The sequence below is a fragment of the Emys orbicularis genome, chromosome 11 (assembly GCF_028017835.1).
Source record: "Emys orbicularis isolate rEmyOrb1 chromosome 11, rEmyOrb1.hap1, whole genome shotgun sequence".
In the NCBI taxonomy this organism is placed as follows: domain Eukaryota; kingdom Metazoa; phylum Chordata; order Testudines; family Emydidae; genus Emys; species Emys orbicularis.
This window is the reverse complement of record NC_088693.1, coordinates 44447823-44467990: the sequence shown is the minus strand read 5'-3', so window position 1 is coordinate 44467990 and position 20168 is coordinate 44447823. Positions and strand designations below refer to the sequence as shown.

At 41.5% G+C, this 20168-nt stretch overlaps 1 protein-coding gene across 1 annotated transcript in view; it reads left to right on the top strand.

Annotated features, from left to right (window-relative positions):
• The window catches only part of TTN (titin), a 309203-nt gene that overhangs the window by 188409 nt on the left and 100626 nt on the right, over window positions 1-20168 (top strand). The window contains exons 174-192 of the mRNA XM_065413700.1: window positions 1832-1936; window positions 2498-2575; window positions 2997-3056; window positions 3326-3406; window positions 7698-7749; window positions 8548-8948; window positions 9159-9434; window positions 10153-10428; window positions 10580-10719; window positions 11233-11359; window positions 11449-11712; window positions 11822-12088; window positions 12240-12503; window positions 12599-12738; window positions 12859-12985; window positions 13095-13361; window positions 13464-13730; window positions 19533-19799; window positions 19903-20042. Coding sequence (XP_065269772.1) covers window positions 1832-1936; window positions 2498-2575; window positions 2997-3056; window positions 3326-3406; window positions 7698-7749; window positions 8548-8948; window positions 9159-9434; window positions 10153-10428; window positions 10580-10719; window positions 11233-11359; window positions 11449-11712; window positions 11822-12088; window positions 12240-12503; window positions 12599-12738; window positions 12859-12985; window positions 13095-13361; window positions 13464-13730; window positions 19533-19799; window positions 19903-20042 — 3599 coding nt within the window. The remainder of the gene's footprint in view (window positions 1-1831; window positions 1937-2497; window positions 2576-2996; window positions 3057-3325; window positions 3407-7697; window positions 7750-8547; window positions 8949-9158; window positions 9435-10152; window positions 10429-10579; window positions 10720-11232; window positions 11360-11448; window positions 11713-11821; window positions 12089-12239; window positions 12504-12598; window positions 12739-12858; window positions 12986-13094; window positions 13362-13463; window positions 13731-19532; window positions 19800-19902; window positions 20043-20168) is intronic.

The following is a 20168-nucleotide window of genomic DNA, read 5'->3' as shown; positions in this document are numbered from 1 at the left end:
GTGAAAGCACACAAATCCATTCCCTAAGTATTCCAAAGTAACACTGCGCTAGGACTGCATTATGCCCTCCCAGAGAAAGTTATTTGGGAAATTACATGAGCTAAATGCTGCCTGAGGCTCATTTCCTGTTGAAGGAGTTTGTGGTTGCATGCAGGAGGAACAGGTTGAAAATCCAGTAGATCCAAAGGATCTAAAAGGAAAGCAGAGCAGAACACTGAGAATATCAGGACATCCCCTGGGAGAGTCTTCCTTTTCATGCTGTTATCTGGACCCCATTCCCTCTACTCTGGCAGTAGCACTAATTCAGGAGCCATGTTGTCAGTGGCTACCTAGCAACCAATGATTGATTGCACCTTCCCCTATGGGTCCCCTATGACCAGATGTCCCAATTTTATAGGGACAGTCCTGATTTTTGGGTCTTTTTATATAAGCTCCTATTACCCCCCACCCCCTGTCCCGATTTTTCACACTTGCTGTCTGGTCACCCTACCTATCGGGCTTCTGCTTGGATATCCACTGTGTTAGAGGGAAGCTGGCCTGATCGATTATTCCCTAGTCCAGTCTGGCACTCTTCTCCAGTCCTGTGAAGATCTGACTATGCAGAGTTCATATTGGGGTCATTCCATGGGGTCAGTAGGGCAGATAGCACTGGCCACTCCTTTCCTGCAAAGACTGGGGCTTTCCCAATGCACTCATGCTCATTTGCTTTTTGGCATGCTATACATAGGGGAACCAATAGCTCCCATTCTTTGCACTGAATTATCTGTCCTGCTGTTTCAGATTAACTGAAATCAAAGTGGAATTTCAGATGTATAATTCTTTTTTAAAAGTCTCTAGTTCTTTAGATAATGATTATAAGAGATATTTTTACTTATGGTAGACTAAAAACAAGTAGAATAAAAAAAGATTTATAAGATATACAATTTACCTTGCAAAAGGTAACAACAAAATAGAGGGCTTAAACCTGCTCTTTTTGAAGTCAATTGGAGTTTAATCCAGAATCAACCATTTTGGCCCTGAAATTCGTTTGTAATTTCAGATGTTAGTGAAGAATTATCCACTCTAATTGATCATTTAAAAATAACTCATAATACATTATTTTTGTGCTCACAAGAAATGTTGGCATTAATACAGTAATTCAAATTATCAAGTACAGTAAGAATTTATGGGTAGTTTAGGTACTTCATCAAAAAATGCTGAAAATTAACTGGTAGTGTGGCTTTTGGTTGGTGAATCTATTATTTATTCAAAATACCAGAAATGTCATGAAGGATTCCTAAAAGCTTCTCTCTTATGTCTCCAAAAATAAATTTAACAAATTTTAAGCAGTATTATTGGTTTCATCTGTTACTGATAAACATTTGTGATCAAATATGTCATTGTTATGGGCAAGACTAAAATTAACTTGATATGTAATTTCATTATTAACATGTTTTACTTGATGTATAGATATATTCAAATTGAAGATCTTACAAGTCTTCAATATTATATTGAGTTCTAAAATATCCTAGGATTATAGTTCTGTGTAAATTCAGTGGCTTTTTCATTCAAATGATCTAATAACTAATTTTATTCTAAGTCTGAATGTTAAAATATACATTTTCCAGCAGATAGACCACTCTAAATTAAAACATTTTTTGCTCCAAGTGACTGAATGTAAAATTGCCATTATGATAATAACCATAATAATTACATAAAAGCTATATTCCTGACACTATACTGGTTGTTTCATATTTCTTCTCTGTTCAGATAATTTTTAAATCTTTATCTTAATTACCATCTTCTTCATCCATATAGGGCTTTAAAAACTGAAATTCTTTCTCTTTCAAAGTTCCTAGAAAAACACCTGAAGAGGAAAAACCGAAACCTGAGAAAGAACCTAAAGTAGAAACTAAACCAGAACCTAAACCAGTAGAAAAGATAAAGAAACCTGAAGGTACAAGTCAAGATCACATTCATATGCTTCTGATTATGGAGAGACCCAAACCAAAATCCTATTTCTGATTAGCAATTTATTGGGCTTAGTGTCTAAACCTGGATTCAGATCAGAATTGTGCAAATGTCCTCCACGCCTGTAATATGCTGAGTTTAAGTTTTTACTAAAAATATACCCAAACTTTGGGAAAATCTAGGTCCAGATTGGAATTGTGAACCTTGGTGGCTATTTCTCTTTCTGAGTCTAAAAGAGAACTTTAAAAATGTTTTATAATGTAAACTAAAATGTAAGAAAGCATAAACCACAGTTGATCCAATTATGGTCTTTTAACTGCATGTCCTACTGTCTGTTTTCTGTTTCTAGTTTTATCTAGATTGTTAACAATATATATGTACCTTAAACCTAAGGTCAACTGAAAATCTTAAACACATATATAGAACTTGACTAAATTTCTGATGTCATATTAAACCACTCTAGTTATATTAAAATTACTTCAGTTAATGTATCTGGGTAGTCAAGGAATTTAAACATATCTTTCAAAATAAAAATAATATTTTAAAGAGCCAGAAGTTCCCAAGAAGAAAATTGAGATACCACCTGTCACGAAAAAAGAGGAGAAACCGCCTGAACCAGAGAAAGGTACCAAATGTGTGGTGCTCTTTTCCTTATATCTGCAACTAAACTGCATCCATCAGTGAACACCATTTTATATAAGCTAAACTAATCATTAATATCATTCAGCCATAAAAATTGTCCTTTTTAGCCTCTTTGCATTCTTCTGGGTCTTATTTCCTCTTTAGTTCTTCAGTGCTTAAAGAATTTAATTCCATTGTTATTCCATTGAGAGCTCTGCATCTTGCTGTATATGTATTTGCCCTTCTGTCTTTCATCAGTGGATTTTGCAAGTTAAAAAAATAAAATAAAAAAGTCTGTCTTCTATTAATTGTCTGTGTTTTAAAGTTTCACTAACATTTTGCACTTCTCCGTTATGATTTTTTTGTATTTTGAAATAAGGTTATAAAATATTTATACTAACCTATTGGTTATTGTGTGTTTAAAGTGCCAGAACCTAAGCCAGCAGCTATCCCACTTCCTGAACCGAAACCCGCAGTAGGTAAGAGTCCTTTCAACATAAATAATTGTACACACATTTCCCTGTACATCTTGCCTTTTACCATTGAGTTGGTTCCAGTTAAAAGTGTGTTAAGCAAATATCTTGGCTAACTGTTCGCACTACCAGGAGTGAAGGATATTTCCTGAGTATTTGTTGTGAGTGAGGATCTAGTAAATGCATGCTTTATAGCGCACTTGAGAAAGTGCTATGTAATAAGTTTTAATAAACATATACATTAAAATCAATTAATTAATACATTTTAATTCTTTCTACAGCTCTAAAATCTCCCAAACCACCAGCCGAGCCAGTCCCTGTTGCTGCTCCAGTGACAACTCCAGTGGTTGGAAAGAAAGCAGGTATTAACATGGATTCTGTAGAGTGTTTGCTAATTTGCAGTACCATCCTGCAGCCATTTCTTACGTGACTATATACACTGAAGACAACATGACACCTAAGGGCTGTGGGATCTGATCATTTATTATTTCCATATACTTAAAGCCTTCCCACCCCCCATGTGGGGGATCAGGCTCCCATTGTACTAGGCACTGCACACATAATAAGAAAGATAGTTCCTGCCCCAAAGCTATACAATTGGGGTCTAGTCTATGCTCTTCAGTGTGGGTGATGAGACGTACTTAACTTGTCTAATGAAATGTATATATTCTGTTAATTTCTTGATATTTGTTCTGTATGTTCAGGCATTCATCTGTATGTGTTGTATGCCTGTTATATTATGTGTACAGCAAAAATACATTTATGTTGTACATATTGGGCAAGGATGACTATGTTGTTTTGTTTGCTGTTTTGGGGGTTTGTTTTCTATTTCCTGAGTTCTGGCAAAGGTGCCAATAGCACTGAAGCTCTCTGGCACTACTATTGTTGTTTAGTATTCATATAGGGTGGCATCCAGCGGCTTCAGCCAGGGTCAGGGACCCATTGTGTACAACCACATCTGAATAGTCCGTCCCTCTCTGACGTGCTTACAGTTTAGGAGCTTCATCCATGAAACTGCTGTAGCACAAGCAACAACAACACAATCTTCCCCATCACTATGTGGCCCAACCATGAACCAGAGGGGACCCATTCTAAAATGAGAGTGCAGTTAATTCTCTTTATTCAGTCCTTGACCATTTGTGAAGCATGCAATTAGTGTCCATTTTGATATTGGTTTGGTGATGTGGACAGCTATTCAAAAACTCCATGTAGGTTGCCAGGCAACATCACAGAATAACAATTTTCAGCTACTGCTAGTGTGATCTGGATTTGAACTGGCAACCTAAGGGTGAAAGGCTCCATAGCCCTGAGATAACTAGGCCCCTGTGTTGCCACAAGGCAGCTGCAGGGACATTTGAGCAGAAGAAGCATTTGAGCTGAACATCTCAAATGAAACAGTTGATAGAATATTAAAACCAGAGGAAGATAAACAAGAGACAGAGGTTCTTAAACAATTTGTAATGGTTGCCCAAGAAGCTGAATCAAAAGTAATACAGTAATAACTGTAGTTTCAAGGAAGAATCCTATGGTTAAAGATGAGAGAGTGCCTGCAATAGGTCAGGTTGCCTTTGAAAAGGCTAAAATAAGAACACCCCATGAGGAACCAAAGCCCATTTACATAGCATCTGAACACATTGAAAGAAGTGCCAGAGAAGAAAAGAGGAATAAAATTAAATTAGAGGTTCATGGGAAGGATGAAAATGAGAGATTCCCCGAAGAGTCTAGCATTCCATCCAAAGAAAGGGAAAAGTTTCCTACATATGAAAAAGAAAAGGGAAATGCATTAATTTCCCTCCCTGAAGATGCCCCCAGAAAGTCTGATATCTTGATTCAGAATAAGAGAGATGTTCCAAAAAGAGAGAAAAAAAATAAAATAAGTTTGCAACCTGAAGAAATTGCCATAAAAGATTATGTGATGGATACTACAGAAGCCACTGAAGAAGTAGTACCTGAAATACCTCTGATAACAAGTGAGGGAGAGAAGAAAGATGTCACTCTGAAGAGGTTTGAAAAAGTCCCTTTGGGTAAATTCATGAAGGAGCGTGACATAAACAAGAAAACTCAGAAAGTGGGGAAATTTATTTTCAAGAAAGCTGATGTTCCTACAGCTGAAGAAATCCTGGTTCCCACCAAACAAGTAAAGAAAATAGATACCTTTCAAAAAGAAGAGATTGACAAAAATCTTGACTGTAAAATGGCAGAATAAGGTTCCCTGGAATCCTCTGAGGATACTGGGGCTGTACTGAGAAGTGATGGGGGCATTGGGAAATTCATTGAAGATGAGGTGATTCCCAGCAAAAAGGCTGACAGAATCTTTACAGATTCAGTTCTCAAGCCACAGGATGCAGAAATGAAAATAGAAGGGAAAATGTTTGCAGACGAAAGAGAGTCCACTGAAACCCAAATGAGGAGAGAGATTCAGAAGCATCAATGATTGAACAGGTAGCTTTACATGGCAAGCAGGAAAAAGGTTTATGCCAGTTAAGAAAGTTAAAACTCCTTCTAGGACCTTCTTAGATAAAGACAAAGATACACAGTCTAAAACCCCGGAAAAGCTGTCTGTAGGAAAAGAAGAATTTGAAACGGTGATTCTGGGAGATGGTAGAGACATTGAGATTTCTTTAGGAGACCTTGACAAAATAGCTCAATTTGAAAAAAGCGATGGAATTGAATCAGTAAAGGAAAGTCCTATTAGATGTCAAAGGATGAGGGCAAAAAAACAATATTAAAAAGTTATCTCCCAAAGAGAAACCTCAGCTCTTAAAAACAGTGAGCAAATCTTAAACTGAAAGACACAAATCTCCTTTAAATATAGAGGAACTCAAGCTTTCTGGAAGAGAATTCTCTGTTGCAGAAGACATGTCAGATAAAATAGCAGCATAACGTGGCAGTAAAAAATGTACTCCTGTCACCAAGAAAACAGAGACGAAAACAAAGCCTTTGGACCAAAAGCTGTCTTGTAATAGAATGCCCACCAAGGTAAAGTTATCACTCCATTACAGAAGAGAGAGAAGACTGGAGACTGGATCTCACCGAGCATGGTAGAGTTTCAGAAGATGACTGGCAATTGGATTAATTTGAGGAGCTGAAAGAAGCTGTGGAAAGCTAGGTGAGAAGGCTGCTGCCAAACTTCTCCACAGATGGCTCATCATATAAGCTTTGGAAGAAAACACCATTTCTCATCATTATCTGCTTGTGTTTATTTGTCAGTCTGCTTGTATCCTTCAGTACCTTTTGTATCTCCATCTAATGCATCAATTCTCTGAACAGGTATTCAAATATCTGTCACTAGTTTGTCTTCTAGTGTGTATCATCTGAACATACATCCGTATCTTTTGTGTTTATTGTATTATTTTTACATTATTTTTAAATGTTAGTTTAAATCATCTATATATTGTTACTGTAAAATTGCAGAGTGGTTCACACAAATTGTTCACATTTACACCTCTTTTTTTATCATTTCTTGAATTCTGTGTCCTGCATTTCATATTGCTCAAACATTAAAACAATCATTGTATACACATATACAGAATCCAGGATAATGGGAAGTGTGATGTGGGAAATATTTTCAAAAGTAAGGGGCGACCTGTCATAATTCATGAATGAGACAAGGTGGGGGAGACCAACTTCTGTCTAATAAAAGATATTACCTCAGCGGCCTTGTCTCTCTCATATCCTGGGACCAGCATGGATACAACAACACTGCAAACAATAGTTCATGAATGGCAGAGTGAAGCAGAAACACATATGAATTATGATAAATCATCCCTAACTTTTAAGCATAGTCCTCTACCTTTGAACACGTATTTCATGAATAGATTAATATATTTCTTGGCTTGGTTTTTACAATATGCGTGTTACCTTTTAAAAGCTGTCAAAAAAGGTTGAAAAAGAGATCTGAGCTACCTCAATTTACTGGTGGGTGGGTCAGACATGGCTTTTTATTATTGGTACTTGATAGTCAAGGTATCGGTGTTCTTTGGAGGCAGTGACATTTGTGTGGGCTGCAATTTTTTGAAATGGCCTTCATTTCAATTGGTGGTTGGGTAGTCATGCAGTAGTTTATGAATGTCTCTTGTTAAGGGTATTTAGATTTATACTTCTGTGTAGTGCCTCACTAGAGCAGGAAAGACAGGTTCTAGCGTGCTAAGTGGCAGTTTCTTCCACTACTGTCCTTTGAGAAATCATCTATTTTACAAAGTTTCATTGTTTTGCCCATAATTGATGATTACCATTTTATTTATCATTTACAGCTTTTTTGTTTACATTTGATTAAAAAACCCGTAACTGAGAGTTTACGTTAGTGAATGGCCACTTCACAGCGAGTCTTAAAAAATGACCGAGTTTTTCGACAGAACAAAATACTGTTAAAGGGAGGGTTCCTAAGCTCCACTTTTTAATATCTACCACAGGATATGCAGTTTTAGATGCTATACTTCAAAATATTCACTATCAGTCTAACTATTGACAGTATATGTTGTATAAAAATGTATATGTTTACACCCTTCTCCTTGCTGTATGAGTATATGTATGTATGGAGGCAGAAGAAAGAGAAAATGTCATTTTTTAAAAGATTTTTTATCTTAATGTTAATGCATACATCTACTTAACCAGACTTAATACATTGCTAATACTATTGCTGTTTTACTGCAGAGCCCAAAGCATCAAAAGAGGAACCTGGCAAGATTAAAACTCCTATTAAAGGTAAGAAAAATTATCATAAAATACAAACAGTGTAAAGTTTGCATGTATAAAATTCTAAAGATAATGAATGCTTTCAGCTTTCTGTGGTGTAAATGATTGTACAGCAGACTTCCCAAATATGACTTAGAATGACAAGGATTTGATAAAGTTTCATCTAAACTGTGTCTCTCTCTCTTTTTTTTGCCAAGACAATATTTGTTCCTATTTCTGAAGTTACATTTTTAATTAAATCATCTTTAAAAATCCATGTGATTCAGCCACTAACACAGGATATGAAACTTAACCTTGCTTATATTGTCATATTTGACACAAATGATGGACAAATTTAGAATAGAGATTAATATTAAACTTTAAATAAAATCTCTCTAAAATGTTGCCATTCAGATTAAATAAAGAGACTTATGATTCTGATTATGTTCTGCCTCATTCTGGACAAAGCAAATTAAGCTTTACTATGAATACATTGTAATCAAAGAGGAAAACTGTAAAGGAGGGCATATCAAATCTCAGTGTGGGTGTTTAAGACATAACAAAAGTGAATGGATGCTTTAACCCAGTTGAAACTTTGAGCATGAAGAACTGCACGGCACCCCAGCTTTTAACATGGTCCAGGTAGAATTGTGGACTGCTTAATCTAGGTTTGATTGTGCAGTTTTTGTGCTCTAATTGCATCACTGTCAATTTTGTCAAACTGGCAACTAAGCGTCTGGCTCATGAACCTCATTCAGCCCAGTTTCTACAGCATGCATACAAGCAAAACTCTAAATTGGAATGAGTTTATTCATCCCTACATCTGACTTATAGCCAAGAAGACACCATCCCCTGCAGAACTCGAGAGGAGGAAACTAAGGCCGGGCAGTGGTGGTGAAAAACCTCCTGAGGAGCCACCCTTCACCTACCAACTTAAAGCTGTGCCACTCAAGTTTGTCAAAGAAATGAAGGACATAGTGCTGAAAGAAGCTGAATCTATTGGCTCTTCTGCAATCTTTGAGGTTCTTATCTCTCCCTCTACTGCACTTACCAGCTGGATGAAAGACGGAAATAACATCCGAGAGAGCCCAAAGCACCGGTTTATTGCAGATGGCAAAGACAGGAAGCTGCATATTATTGATGTCCAGCTTTCAGACTCCGGCGAGTACACTTGTGTGCTACGTCTGGGAAACAAAGAAAAGACCTCCACAGCTAAACTCATTGTTGAAGGTATTTCCTTGCACCCTGAATATGCTTCAGATTCTTCAACAACTTAAAGGATAGCTATAATTTACAGCTTTAAATATGTTTGTATATTGTGAGTTTTCAGTAAATATCATAATTTCCATTGATCATTTCATATTTTCATTCTATATGCAGTGCGTCTCTATGCTGTATAAGAAATAAAATGCATCAAAATATGTTTCCCTCTTCCCACAGAAATACCAGTGCGTTTTGTGAAAACTCTTGAGGAACAAGTCACAGTGGTCAAAGGGCAGCCATTTTATCTGAGCTGTGAGCTGAACAAAGAGAGAGATGTGGTGTGGAGGAAGGATGGAAAGATCATAAATGATAAGCCTGGAAAGTACGCTCTGAATATTATTGGTTTGCAACGCGCCCTCACTATCACTGATGCAGATGACTCTGATGCTGGCACTTATACTGTGACAGTAGAAGATACTGACCTCAAATGTGACTCTGTTGTTCAAGTAATAGGTAAGCAATCAGAATCAAACTCTAAATTTTCTCCTTTGAATTTGTGTGCATGTTTGGGGTGCTTTAAAATTAGGAAAGTTTGACTTGATTGGTACCTGAAAAGGAGCACAAAAGGGTGGTCACCGTATTTTTATTCCTTAGGTAATGGGTTCATTATTCTTCACCTTTGTTTAACACATTTTGAAATGTTCACTCTTGGTATTTTAGGGCCTAACTCCCACGGAAGTTATAGGAAAAGCTGCTACTCAAAGAGAGATGAATCAGGATTATCATTTTATAGGATTAGGGTCATATTGATCCTCATGTGGAACTCCCAGTCGGGATCAGTGGGGAGTAGTGCTCGAAATTCTATGCCAGAATTAACCAGATTTCATCAATATTGTTGGAAGTGGACTCCTATTTGGCGGATTTTATCTGCTGAAAATTAGTAGATAATTTTGGCAAATATATGGATTGCTCTCAGCTCCCCGATAAGTTGCTATGATTTATTGGAGGGTCTTTGGTTTTTTGGCAATCCTGATATAGACACTCCTATCCATCTGCCCTCCATAAATTGCGAACAAGTCTTTGGGAAATGTTCTACTCTGGTTGCATATGACAACTTCTATTATTGGAATAACCTAAATTTCAGAAGCCCTTATTTCTCTCATTTATGAACCCACTTATATGTATTAATAGCCTCTGAACCCTAATTTTTAATTAACTTTTTCTCATGCAGAAATGATAAGAGACTGGTTGGTGAAACCTATAAGAGACCAGCATGTGAAACCAAAGGGTACAGCTACTTTTGTTTGCAATCTTGTCAAGGATACACCAAATTTTAAATGGTACAAGGGAGATGAGGAAATTCCAGCTGAACCAACTGAAAAGACAGAGATCTTGAAAGAAGGAAATCTCATTTACCTCAAAATTAAGAATGCGACACCTGAAGATATTGGTGAATATGCAGTGGAAGTTGAAGGTCGCAGATATGCAGCTAAACTGACCCTTGGTGGTAAGGAAGTTTTTCTGAATATTATATGTAATTATTGTATATGCCAGTATTTTCATCCTTTCAAAACAAGAATATTCAAAACTTGAACTGCTGTAAAGTTGTATCAAAACTTTCGTTGACTATGTTACACATGTTTGCTTGTGCATCTCAGAGCGTGAGGTTGAGCTGCTTAAACCACTGGAGAATGTTACAGTTTATGAGAAAGAAACAGCAAACTTCGACACAGAAATTTCTGAGGAAGATATTCCTGGAGAATGGAAACTGAAAGGAGAAATCCTGAGGCCCTCACCTGTAAGCATCCTCCCATTTAAAAAAGCAGTTCATTTAAAATGAGAATACTGTGAGAAAGTTCCACAAACTTTTATGTTAGTCACATTGTAAAATTTTTGCTGGTCTGTTGTGTCTCTGCAGTCATCCAGTGCTCCAGCACAGAAATTAGAGAGGTTAAGTTTTATGATGATTGAAAATGTGGTCCTCCTCAAGGAACTATGTTTCACAACAAATAACATAAAATAATTTGCAAGGCTTCACATCACAACAAAAATATCCAGGCCCATGTAAATTGCTAGAGGGGCGCCTAAAAGTTAAAAATAGGAGTTGAGCGTTAAAGAAATGTATTTTATTTTACTTTTTAAAATTTCCTTCTGAGTAAAATCATTTTGATTTGGTAGCAATACTGTTCTCTAACAGGCAACTATTCCCTGAGTGTAAAACAAGATTTGGAGTGTTTCTTTTTTGTGAACACAGTCCAATATTGTGTATTTAGGATACCAGTTTTCTTACTAAAAAATGTAATTTCTCCAGACTTGTGAAATCAAAGCTGACGGAGGAAAACGCTTCCTAACCTTACACAAAGTCAAGTTGGACCAGGCTGGTGAAATCCTCTACCAAGCACTCAATGCGCTCACTACAGCCATCCTGACAGTGAAAGGTACACTGTACTAGCAAATAGAGTATAGTATCACTTAGTCCAAGTTCACACTGAGTGCTTGAAAAAAATTAATTCTGTTTTGTTTCTAGAAATCGAACTTGACTTTGCTGTGCCTCTAAAAGATGTCACTGTTCCCGAGAAGCGTCAGGCTCGATTTGAATGTGTCCTCACCCGGGAAGCCAATGTTATATGGTCTAAGGGCACTGACATCATCAAAGTCGGAGACAAATTCGATATCATTGCAGATGGAAAGAAACACATCCTTGTAATCAATGATTCACAGTTTGATGATGAAGGAGAATACACCGCTGAAGTGGAAGGGAAGAAGAGTACAGCAAGATTGTTTGTGGAAGGCAAGTATCTCATTATGAGCAGAGACGATGTGAAAATTATTAAAGAGCACATCTTCTAGAACTTCACTAGCCTAATGTTAAGGTACTGACTAGTAATGTTTAATTATAGGTGTCAGGTTGAAGTTCATCACACCTCTAAAAGACCAAACAGTGAAAGAAGGGGAAACGGCTTACTTTGAGTTCGAGCTTTCTCATGAAGATATGCTAGTGACCTGGTTCAAAAATGACAAAAAACTCCACACAGGCAGAACGGTTCTGATTCATGCAGAAGGCAAGACTCACAAATTAGAAATGAGAGAAGTGACACTTGATGATATCTCTGAGATAAAGGCTGAAGTCAAGGGCTTGCACACTCGTGCAAAGCTCCAAGTCTTAGGTAAAGTATTACCACCACTTAATATAAACAATTTCTTAAAGGAACAGTGACAAAACATTTGTTTTAATAACTTCTTACGTTTCAATATGCCTTCAATTATATATTGATTGCAAGTTTACTAACTGTTTCACAACCAACATGCCATTTGTAGAGGCCGATCCATACTTCACCGTGAAATTACAAGACTATTCTGCTATTGAGAAAGATGATGTCGTTCTGGCATGCGAACTTAGCAAAGATGTACCGGTGAAATGGTACAAAGATGGACAAGAGCTTACAGCTTCCAAGAGAATCTCCATAAAGACCGAGGGCACACGCCGTATCCTAAAAATCAAGAAGATTGAAGATGGTGATAAGGGCAACTACGAGTGTGACTGTGGAACTGACAAGACAAAAGCTAATGTTAACATTGAGCGTAAGTGGCCACACCTTTCCGACTGGACCGCAGCTGAAAACCTTGTAACATATAGCTTAATACAGTAAAGTTGACCTGTGTTTTTGTGCTTCCAGCTCGTATAATAAAAGTGGAGCGCCCCCTGTATGGAGTGGAGGTATTTGTTGGTGAAACAGCTCGTTTTGAGGTTGAAATCTCTGAGCCCGATGTCCACCCCATATGGAAGTTAAAAGGAGAAACTTTAACACCTTCACCTGTAAGCCTCTTTCATTATTTTTTAAATCACAATGTACATTTAAAAAATAAAAATTCCCCATAGTAACATGTGATGGATGATGGCTTAGAAAAATTATATTTATTTCCTCCTACAAACCAGAACTGTGAAATAATCGAAGATGGGAAGAAGCATGTTCTTATCCTTTATAATTGCAAACTGGATATGACTGGAGAAGTGTCCTTCCAGGCTGCAAATGCTAAAAGTGCAGCTAATCTGAAAGTGAAAGGTATAGTGGCGACATTCTCAGTGCATACAAAACTTTCTTATTAAATCTACCAATAAAAAAGCCAGAATAAATGCATCTCTGAACTTGTAATGATCTTCTCTGATTTCAGAACTACCTCTCATCTTTATCACTCCACTCAGTGATGTCAAGGTCTTTGAGAAGGATGAGGCCAAGTTTGAATGTGAGGTGTCTAGGGAACCCAAGACTTTCCGTTGGTTGAAAGGAACACAAGAGATCGCGGGTGATGAGAAGTTTGAAATTATCTCAGAGGGCACAAGACATGCCCTGGTAATTAAGACAGTTGCATTTGAGGATGAAGCTAAATATATGTTTGAAGCTGAAGATAAAAGAACAAGTGCCAAGTTGATCATTGAAGGTTTGTTTGACTTGATGCTTCTATAGATAATACACTGGATAGTTGTCTTTCAATTGTTTTTTACATAAATATAATCATTAATGAGACACATTGTTTGTTTAGGCATTCGTCTGAAATTCATTACTCCTCTCAAAGATGTAACAGCAAAGGAGCGTGAGACTGCAGAGTTTACTGTAGAACTGTCTCATGACAATATCCCTGTTGCCTGGTTCAAGAATGACCAACGACTGCATACCAGTAAGGTGGTTTCAATGAAAGACGATGGCAAATTCCATACACTCATATTTAAAGATCTCTCTATTGATGACACTTCTCAGATCAGAGTGGAAGCTATGCACAAATCTTCTGAAGCTAAACTCACGGTTATTGGTAAGTGTATCCTACTTTTATTCAGTATGAATTTACATATTGGATATTATATGTATTCCTGAAAAAAGAACACACTATTGGAATCAGAAAGTCTTGTTTACAAATCCCTGCTCTGCCACAAACACAGTGTGTGCTCTTGACAAGTCAGCTGAATCTCTTTGTGTCTCCATTTCTATGTTTACAAAGTGTGGCAAAGTACCTTCTTCTCCGCAGCAGGCTCAGTCCTTTTTAGCCTTGGAGACACCGGCTTGGGCAAGGCAAATCCTTGCAGGTAGCACAGGGGCTGGCTATTCCTGTTCTCAGTCAGCCCCTTGTGCTTGTTTATCTTCCCTTCTGGGGACAGAGTGCAGCCTTCCTTGCAGGAAGGGTTCAGAGCCTTGCTGCTCCTAACTTACTGGCAGCTTCCCTGGTTCTCTCACTCTCTCTCCCCCCTCCTTCCACGCCGGTGAGGGTTTAAAAAGGTCCCAAGCAGTTGGAGCCAGCTGAACCTAATTAGTTCCCTAGTAACCCCTTGCCCAGCTGAACCTTATTTCCCCATGGTTCTCTCTCCTCAGTGGCTTGGGAGAGGCCTTTTTAACCCCCTGGGACTGATTACTACCCCCTTTGTAGCTGTTTGTCCTGGGTTTGCCACATATCCCCCCCCCCCCTGCTCAACACTACGGGGTTGGGCTACTTGGGTCGGAAAGCAGTGCACTCTCGACAGGCCATCCGCATTGCCATGTCGGGTCCCAGACCTATGTCGTACTGTGAAGTGGAAGGGTTGAAGCGACAGGAACCATCTTGTTACTCTCGCGTTTTTGTCCTTGTTTTGGTGCATCCACTGCAAAGGGGCATGGTCTGTGACAAGGGTAAATCTCCGTCCAAGTAGATAGTAGCGGAGGCTCTCTATGGCCCATTTCACAGCCAGGCATTCCTTCTCCACCACGGCGTATTTCCGTTCCCTAGGTAGGAGCTTCCTACTGAGGAAGAGGACGGGGTGTTCATCATCTCCGACCATTTGGGAAAGCACCGCTCCCAGCCCTACTTCAGAGGCGTCGGTTTGTAGGATAAACTCCTTCCCCCAGTCTGGGGCTACTAGTACGGGGTCTGTGCAGAGGGCCGTCCTCAGATCCGAAAAAGCGCCCTCGGCCGCAGCGGACCATTTTACTATGTCAGGGCCCCGAGCTTTTGTTAGGTCCGTTAATGGGCATGCCCTGGTGGCGAAGTGGGGAATGAACCGCCTATAGTACCCCACTAGTCCCAGGAATGCTCTGACCTGTTTCTTCCGGAGTGGTCGGGGCCACTTCTGTATAGCTTCTAACTTGTTGAGCTGGGGCTTCACCACGCCCCTTCCCACTATATACCCAAGGTACTTAGCCTCAGCTAACCCAATCAAACATTTGGAGGGATTGGCAGTCAGCCCTGCCTTCCTGAGGGTGTCCAGGACCGCTTCCACCTTCTCCACATGAGTCTCCCAGTCGGGGCTATATATGATGACGTCATCGAGATAGGCTGCCGCGTACTTCCCATGGGGTCGCAACAGTTTGTCCATTAGCCGTTGGAAAGTAGCGGGGGCCCCATGCAACCCAAAGGGGAGAACAGTGTACTGATATAGACCTTCTGGCGTTGCAAAGGCGGTCTTCTCCTTGTCGGCCTTGGCCAGGGGGATCTGCCAATAGCCCTTGGTAAGGTCAAGGGTAGACATAAACCGTGCCTTTCCCAATCTGTCAATCAGCTCATCTATCCTGGGTATAGGGTAGGCATCAAATTGGGACACCTCATTGAGTTTGCGGAAGTCATTGCAGAACCTCATACTGCCGTCCGGCTTAGGCACTAAAACGACGGGGCTGGACCATTGGCTATGAGATTCTTCAATGACTCCTAAGGCCAGCATTTTCCTGACCTCTGTCCTAATCTCTTCTCTCTTGGCCTCTGGGATCCGGTATGGCTTAACGTTCACTTTCACTCCAGGCTCCGTGAGGATGTGATGGTGAACCTCCGTAGTCCTGCCCGGCTTTTCGGAGAACACATCCTGGTTGCGTTTGATCAGGCTGATCACTTCTGATCGTTGTTCCGGAGTCAACTCCGGGGATATCCCCACCAGGTCGGGCTGGTTGCTTTTAGGGGATGGCACCCCCAGTGCAGCCACCGGAGCTTCTCTATCGTGCCAAGGTTTCAGCAGATTTATATGGTAGATCTGCTCCAGCTTCCGGCGGCCCGGCTGTCGGACCTTATAGTCGACTTCTCCTATCGCTTCTATTACCTCGTATGGCCCCTGCCACCTGGCCAGGAGCTTGCTCTCGGCCGTGGGTATGAGCACCATCACCCGGTCCCCCACCTGGAACTTCCGGGTCGTTGCTCGGCGATCGTAGTTTGTCCGTTGTGCCCCTTGGGCCTTCTCCATGTGTTTGCGCACAAGGGGGGTGACTTGGGCTATTCTGTCTTTCATCTGCAACACATGTTCAACAACGTTTCTCCCAGGGTTCGGCTGTCCTTCCCAGTCTTCTTTAGCCAGGTCCAGTATGCCCCTGGGGTGGCGACCGTATAACAGCTCGAAGGGGGAGAATCCAGTGGAAGCCTGAGGTACCTCCCGTACGGCAAACAGAAAGTAAGGCAGCAGGGCGTCCCAGTCTTTCCCGTCACGACTAACCACTTTACGTAACAGGTTCTTCAATGTCCTATTAAAGCGTTCGACCAGGCCATCGGTCTGGGGATGGTAGACCGATGTTCTAAGGGTCCGTATGTGGAGCATTGTACACAGGTCCTTCATCAGCTTAGACACAAAGGGGGTCCCTTGGTCCGTCAGGATCTCCTTAGGTATTCCTACTCTGGAAAAAATCTGGACTAATTCTTTGGCTATGGTCTTGGACGTGGTATTCCGTAGGGGTATGGCCTCGGGGTATCGGGTGGCATAATCTAGTACTACCAGAATGTATTGATGGCCCCGGGCTGACTTTTCCAATGGTCCTACTATGTCCATAGCTATACGCTCAAATGGGACCTCGATAATTGGCAGAGGTACCAGAGGGGCCCTTAAGTGGGGTCGGGGCCCATGTATCTGGCATTCTGGACAGGATGTGCAATATCGTCGGACCGCTGCATAAACGCCAGGCCAAAAAAACCTCTGTAGAATCCGATCCAGGGTCTTATCTACCCCTAGATGGCCCCCGAACAGATGGCTGTGGGCCAGCTCCATTACGGCTCTTTGATGCTTCCGTGGGACCAAGAGTTGTTGTATGACTTGCTCTTGGACCCGGACTACTCTGTATAGCAGGTCATTCTTAATCATATAATATGGCCCCGCGCCCTTAACTCTCCCCTCCACGGGTACCCCATTTACCTCGACTACTTCTTTGAGAATATTGTGGTATATGGGATCATTGGCCTGATCCTGACCAAAATTCCCGCGTGCGGTCCCCATTTGTCTAAACTCGGGGGGGTCTACCTCCGTCTCCCCCTCGGGGAAAGCCCCTGGGGAACCAGGTCCGGCGATAGGGTTGTTGATCGCCGACCCAGTCCCACTGTCAGTCGAGCCCCTTCTTTCCCCTACAAGCGTAGACTTCTGGCACTGGGTCAGGACCCTTGTCCCCCTCCTTTTATCTGCCCTCCGTTCCCTCTTAGTCTTCCTGGACTTCCCCGGCAGGGAGAACAAATCCTGGCTAAATTCATGGAAGGTTGGGGGAGGGTTAACGATCTGGGCCACGCCCTGGGTTCCAGGGTCATTATTTTCTTCTACCTTCTCCCCAGGGAGTAGGCTATCAAACCCCGGGAAGTCTCGTCCGATAAGGACAGGGTAGGGGAGTTTTGGAACTACTCCCACCGTCAACCTAGTGGGGCTTCCGAAAACTTCTATTTTTACGGGGATGGTTGGATAATAGTTGACATCTCCATGCACACAGGATATTCCCGAGCGTTTGGCCCGGGATAGTTGGTCTTGTCCGACCAGCTTCCCCGAGACTAACGTGATTGCACTTCCCGAGTCTACTAAGGCTGTGGTCTTTATACCATTCATCTTAACTGGCCTAGTGTATCTATGAGGGACCATCGCAACCCCGACTAGACTTATTAGATCACATGGTCCCCCTATATCTCCCAGTTCGCATTGCATAGGCTCTCCTAGATTTGGGCATTGGGCAGCGATATGCCCCATTTCGCCACAGGCATAACATCGGTACCCCGCTCGGGGCAGCCCCCTATTTTTCGGGCTGCTGGGCTTTATCTCTCGAGTCTTTCTCCCCCAGTCCTCAAGTCTCTCCGGGACCACGGGCTGCTCTTCTGCCTCCTTCCTCCCCTCCATTGTCCGGCCTGGCGCTAGGGCAAACCGGGGCCTTGGTGCAGAGACTGGTCTCCGATTCTGGCGCCTTCCTTCCCCGGGGGTCCGAGAAAGTTCTTGGGCTGCTAAGTGTCTCTCTACAAGGGCAACTAGCTCATCATATGAGGAGGGATCATTTTGGCGGACCCACCCTCGTACGCCCGGCGGCAACCCCCTCATGTACCTGTCCAACACCAGGATTTCCACCACCTTCTCCGGCCCATGGGTCTCAGGGCGTCATCCGTTGTCATCTTCTGTAAATAGTTGCTTGCGCGTAGCGGCCGGGTCCCCTGGGGCCCATGCATCAGCGCGGTCAGGGCTTTCAACTGGTTCACTACATCATTCAGGGTGGCTCGATCTTGGGCCGCCTGGTTCATCAGCAATTGGTTTGTCTCCTGTTGGACACGTACTGACTCTTGCTGGGCTGTCATCTGTACTCTGGTAGCCTCTTGTTGGGCCGCAGTGGCCTGAATCAACGCCTTCACTACGTCCTCCATTTTTTGTGTGCGTGTGCGTGCGTGTGCGTGTGCGTGCGTGTGTGTGCGCGATTTACCTTGCCCTGAGATGGCTTGCCACAACACCTCACTCCATCCCACTTCTGACACCAAGTGTGGCAAAGTACCTTCTTCTCCGCAGCAGGCTCAGTCCTTTTTAGCCTTGGAGACACCGGCTTGGGCAAGGCAAATCCTTGCAGGTAGCACAGGGGCTGGCTATTCCTGTTCTCAGTCAGCCCCTTGTGCTTGTTTATCTTCCCTTCTGGGGACAGAGTGCAGCCTTCCTTGCAGGAAGGGTTCAGAGCCTTGCTGCTCCTAACTTACTGGCAGCTTCCCTGGTTCTCTCACTCTCTCTCCCCCCTCCTTCCACGCCGGTGAGGGTTTAAAAAGGTCCCAAGCAGTTGGAGCCAGCTGAACCTAATTAGTTCCCTAGTAACCCCTTGCCCAGCTGAACCTTATTTCCCCATGGTTCTCTCTCCTCAGTGGCTTGGGAGAGGCCTTTTTAACCCCCTGGGACTGATTACTACCCCCTTTGTAGCTGTTTGTCCTGGGTTTGCCACAAAAGATAATACTAATTATTTAAAAACTTCTCAGAACTGTTGCGAGGATTTGTTGATTAATATATGTACAGTGCTTTGGAGCTGTTAAGCACTTTATATTCTTTGGAGAGCCAGCACAATATTTTCCAGTGAAGTTAGCAATTATTACTCTGAATTTACTTCTTCCTGTGCTGCTTTTGAATAGCTACGCTAATAGGTTTTTGCTGGCTTTTGTAATCAAATCACCACAACCAATATAAATATATATCAAAATGTTCGGACACTCAGAAAAATAACAGTGTTATAATTTTTATTGTTGTTAATCCTCTGTTCAGACACTTGACAGGAATAAAAAGCTTTAAGACTATGCCTTATGTATCCTGCATGGCCTAAGATGGTACAAACTTTATTAAAAGGACTAATTGTGCTTTTAAAACAATTAAAACTGTCATATGCTTATCTCAACTTGTATTTGCAGAGGGAGATCCTTACTTTACTGCAAAGCTTCAAGATTATACTGCTGTAGAGAGAGATGAAGTGATTTTACAATGTGAAATTAGCAAAGCAGATGCTCCTGTAAAATGGATGAAAGATGGCAAAGAAATAACTCCATCAAAAAATGTTGTTGTCAAGGCTGATGGCAAAAAGAGAATCCTAATCCTCAAGAAAGCTTTGAAGAAAGACATTGGAACATACACCTGTGATTGTGGCACTGACCAAACCTCTGCCAAACTCAACATTGAAGGTAGGGTGGTTTTGTCAATGCCTCTCCGTTGTAAAGCTCTTCTTGTGAGTTTCTGTTGAAGGCTGATGGCATCAAATGTTCCTTTGTTTGTCTCACCCCTCAGAGCGGGATATTAAGATTCTGCGCCACCTGTACAGTGTGGAGGTAATTGAGACAGAGACTGCCCGCTTTGATACTGAAATCTCTGAGGAAGATGTCCACGCCAGCTGGAAACTAAAAGGAGAAACCCTGAACCAATCACCTGTAAGCATAATGCTGATCAAGCCCAGACTTCTGTGTGAACAGAGAGTCATAACAACTATGAGATAAAAAAATACATGTTAGATTCTTTTAACTTACCTTCTAGCTTTTGAGATTTTAGGTGCACTC